Genomic DNA, 4,559 nt, shown 5'->3' with positions numbered 1-4,559 from the left:
ACTGCGCCCGCAGCTGCGACCCCCGCACCGGCGACTGCCTCAGCAGCAGGTGAGTTGGGGGGCCCTGGGCACCTGCTCCCAGCCTCGCCCGTCCCCCCGCCACCCCCATCCCGGGGAAGGCAACGCGCTGGCCCCGTTTACGTGTGGCATGGTGTCTGAGAAACAGCCGTGATGTAAAATATTTGGAGTCAGGTATGGTCAGGAATTCGGAGACAGAGGGGGCACTGGGGCTGCAGTTCACCTGGGTGCCAGGCACCCAGCATGGCAGGGCACCAGCAAGGCTGGCTTATTGGCTCCTGCTGCTGGTGTTAATGCTTGAGGTGTTTCCCATAACCTTCACCAATGCTTCCTTTCCGTGAGCAAAATGTGAGCTTCAGGGAGATCTGAGCAAGAGAAGACCAAAGGGTTGCTGTTGCAGTTCAGCTTGCATTGACTGTGCTGGACTTGGAGCCACACTGACCTTTTTAAAAGACAGCGTGTTTTAATAATACCCTGCTCTCCAGATCTTACATGTTGCTGGGTTTTTTTACTGCAAGGGAGATGATTATAGCATATTAATATTTGTAATGCATTCTAAACCCAAAATGGGTTCACAATGCACTCTGACAACACTCAGTGTGTTCACTTTCCAAAACTGCCCCTTGCTTTTAACACCACTAAAACGTGCAGTCACGTTGTGCCTAGAGGACACGTTGGTAGTGGCCCTGCTTTCCGCTGGCTTCAGAAGGAAGGCTGACCATCTCCCTTTCCTCCCAGCAGCTCGGATGTGACCTGGCACCATGAAGCACCTCCTTTCCAGGCAGTGCTCAATGAGAGCGAGCCCACCTGGAGCTGGGAGGATGAGCAAGGCTTCTCGGCACTCCGGCACTCCGGTAGGACAGTGGCTGTGCATGTGTTTCCCTGCCCCATCCCTCCTACCAGCAGCCAGCACAGATGCAGTCTTCTGCACCGGCTTGTAATTAGAGCCCTGGCAGTTGCAGGAGGGGATGACACTTCCCTGTTAATGTCCTGTGCAACCTCCATGAGCTGGAGGAGTCTTACAGCTCATCCCATCAACGGGAGCATGTGCAAACCCTGTAGGCAGGTGCTCCACACTGAAAGCCTGCACCCAGCATTCAGCTGTTGGTAAGGCAGGAGCTGCTTGCCTGGATTTGCAGCCCTAGTTTTGAATTTCAGGGCTGGACAATCTCTTTATGTTATCCATCATTTAAATCTGTCTTTTTATTAAATAGGAGTATGTTGGATAAACCAGCAACATTATGTAGAGGGTGGGTTTTGCTACTTTACAGGCAGGGAATTGGAAATACCCAAATAACTATTTATTTCCCCCATATCCACAACAATTTTGGCATCAATTGCAGCTTACAATGCAATTTGAGATTGCCTGGCATTTCAGCTCTAATCCCACCCCCCCCACCCCAAGTCTGGAGAAGGCAGATGCTGCAGAAGGTTGCTGGGAGGCTGTTTGTCCCCGTGGAGCAGCATCAGAATGTCCTCCCTGGAGGTCACTGCTGCGTGCAAGTGGGCGGGTGTCATTTCCTGCCTCTTCAGAAAGTGGCACGATAAAATCTCCAAGATACAGTAATTGAGTTAATTGAGGTGAAAGCACCATCATTTGTCTGGGCGACTTCATTTCAAACTTAAATAAGTATATTGTGTTATTCTTTGTTCTAAGATCACGGAAGTCATTAGTCTGCCTTAACCTCTGCAACATTTCCTTTTTAAATTTTGTCTGGTACATTACGGTGTGGAAAATACCATGGGGGAAGACACGCATGTTATTTGGATCCCAAGGCAAAATAATAAGGCCTTTGTTTCCCTTCTCTTCAAATTGTAAACAAGGAATAATTGCTCTTGGATTAAGATTGTATATTCAGCCTGGATCTGAAAATAAGACATTTTTTTGCATGAGGCTTGAGGGCCACCTGAAAACCTCTGGCAAGTCCCAGGCTTTGTCCGCAAAAGCTCCCATCGTCTAATTACAGTCCTCAGCCATTTGCCTCCTTCTCTTTTCCCAGGTAAATGTGAGTGTAAAGAGCAAGTTTTAGGGAATCCCAAAGTCTTCTGCGGGATGAAGTACACCTACGGTGAGTTTCGGGTGAGGTGGCCGGGGTGTAAAGGGCGGTGCTGTGAGGCGGTGCAGGAGTGTAAAGCGTGAGAGATGCTGCGGTGTGCACTGTTCCGTCCCTGCAAACCCATGGGCTACTTGGTCTGGGAGTGGCTCTTTGACCTTTCCAAAATATATAGATATCGGGGTATCAAATCAAGGTGGGTTAAGTGTCTTGCTCTGTTACCCACCTCTCTTGCTACCAAAATATTCTTGTGCCAAAATCATGGGAGGACAAGAGCTGGAAGGGTCTCTAAGAGATTGTCTAGGTCCAAGACAGACTGGAAAGCACTGTTATCCAAAGTGAGTCACTATCGCTCCTTATGTAGACCAGGCACCCCAAGAACAGTCTAAAAATCACTAAATCTTAATTAGACTGAATGTAAGGAGGGACAGTGATCACCACACAAGGCACTACATAGAGAAGGTGGCTCTGGCAGTTCCTGGGCCCTTTTCCCTGTCAGTAAAGTTCAGCTGTTGCAGTGGGGAGATGTCTACTGGATTTAAATGAATGAGAGGAGGTGCTTTGTCTCTGAAGACCTCTCTGCTCTGTGCCAGTGAACTGCCTCCTTCATACTGCAGCAGAGTGAGGAATGCTCTGCATAGCACTCTCTTCCTTCACAGTCTTCCAGGGGGTTTTTGCACCTGTTTCATCTCGCACTGAAGTAAAAAATGCACAGAGAGATAACCTCTACCTCTGCAGGCTGCCGAGCAACCTACAAAGGGAAGTTCAAGGGGCTGCCAGAAGTTGAAATATAGCCCTGGCTTAGCGATATCAGGAAAAAAATATGATTTTGCTTTGATTTGCTCCCTGACCACAGTAGTGACTGTGTTCAGTCTTGCAAGAGATAAGAAATAATAATTATTTTTTTTTAAGTCACAGAAACCCCAAGTTCAGAAATCTTATCTAAAGTGCACTCAGGCTTCCCACTCTTTCATCACTTGACATGCAAAGGTGTCAACCAGACTGGAGAGACAGATGAGTAATGGGGCTCATCATGAGCTTCAGGAGGCCAAACAGTAAGAGAGGTTTCCCTGAGCTTCCTAATGTGCAGCACTGAATAAAGCACCACCATACAGTGATACCTACCAGTGTAGGCATCAGCACTGTGCAGGGGAGGTTCATGTGTGGGACCTGAGCCTCAACCACACGGGGAGTCAGCAGGTGGGATACCAGGTGGCAGGAGTGTGCCTGTGGATATCTGTAACCTGGAAGGACTTAGTGATTTGCCTCAGTCCCCACCAACATCTGTCTCCACCACTGCATTCGGAGGACTGACAGCAGGAGTGCTCACCAGGGTGGGATGGGGGCAGCCCCTTTACACCCCTGTCTGGGCCAAGGCCAGCAAAGCCTCCAGGTCCATCCCTAAAAGAAAGGCTTTCCACTTCATTTCCAAAGATGCTAAGGAAGCTGAAGCCTTTACTGAGCTCCAGGGGAAAATGGGGCCCTCACAACTTTTGAAAATAAGTTCACTGGACCTCACCTGCCTCCTGGGAAGGTGCAGGGGCCATGGCCAAAGCAACCAGCAGCTTCCTTGCCCATAGGTATGGGCACATGTACTGTCCCAGCAGCTGTGTTGACCCCAGGCTTCCTAGCATCAGGAGCATCAGTCTAACTCCACTGTAATGAAGTAATCTTCACTGCTTCACCCAGACACCCACATTAGACAAGAAAAAAGAAAAAAAAAGAGAAAAATTACTATTTATAAGTAGTTTATATGTTCCTGGGTTTGAATTCATGTCTTCCCAGTGATCAAGACAAAGATCTTGTCTGCTCATGACAAAGGCTCCCATGCAGAAGTCAATGTGAAGATCAAGAAAGTCTTGAAATCTACAAAGCTGAAGATCCTCCGAGGGAAGAGGACACTCTACCCTGAATCCTGGACTAACAGGGGCTGCACTTGTCCCATCCTCAATCCTGGTAGGTTTGACTCCCTGAGCAGTACCTCCCCACTATATTTACACAGATTTTATTCCCACTCCTCTGGCCCCTCATGACAATGAGCAGAAATGGCAACCTAGTGTTCATTAAATTATTGGTTGCTACATCATTTTGATCCCAAGAGCAATCTCCATCAAATTTGAATCTTGTGGAGAAAAATTTGGTTCATTCCATACACTTTCAAACATACAGTTCTCTTTATGCAGCATAATAACAGTCTGACAGCTTTACCAGTCTCAGTCTCTTCCCAGAGGGAGAGAGGTGCGTATCACCCCATTACTACTTTTCAAAACTAGTGATAATAAACACATATGAGTCTTATTTGAGTTATAATATTGCACTGAATTTCTAATCTAAACTAAAGGGGAAATGTGTCTTTGAAAGTAACACTAATTTGCATCTACAAGATTTGGAAGACATTATTTTATACAGTGAGAGGGCAGTTTTGGCTTCACAGTTTTTTCCTTGTAATCTTTCACTGAAGTGGAATATAAACAGTGCATGCTGTCT

The 4,559-nt window shown here is 47.4% G+C and overlaps 1 protein-coding gene across 1 annotated transcript in view; it reads left to right on the top strand.

The window, feature by feature from the left end:
• The window catches only part of NTN4 (netrin 4), a 45,436-nt gene that overhangs the window by 36,900 nt on the left and 3,977 nt on the right, over positions 1–4,559 (top strand). The window contains exons 8-11 of the mRNA XM_010008070.1: positions 1–49; positions 760–872; positions 2,019–2,087; positions 3,858–4,028. The exon at positions 1–49 is cut by the window's left edge and continues 14 nt beyond it. Coding sequence (XP_010006372.1) covers positions 1–49; positions 760–872; positions 2,019–2,087; positions 3,858–4,028 — 402 coding nt within the window. The remainder of the gene's footprint in view (positions 50–759; positions 873–2,018; positions 2,088–3,857; positions 4,029–4,559) is intronic.

Source organism: Chaetura pelagica, unplaced genomic scaffold (assembly GCF_000747805.2).
Source record: "Chaetura pelagica isolate M959 unplaced genomic scaffold, ChaPel_1.0 scaffold50, whole genome shotgun sequence".
NCBI lineage: Eukaryota > Metazoa > Chordata > Aves > Apodiformes > Apodidae > Chaetura > Chaetura pelagica.
This window is presented reverse-complemented; position numbering and strand designations above follow the sequence as displayed.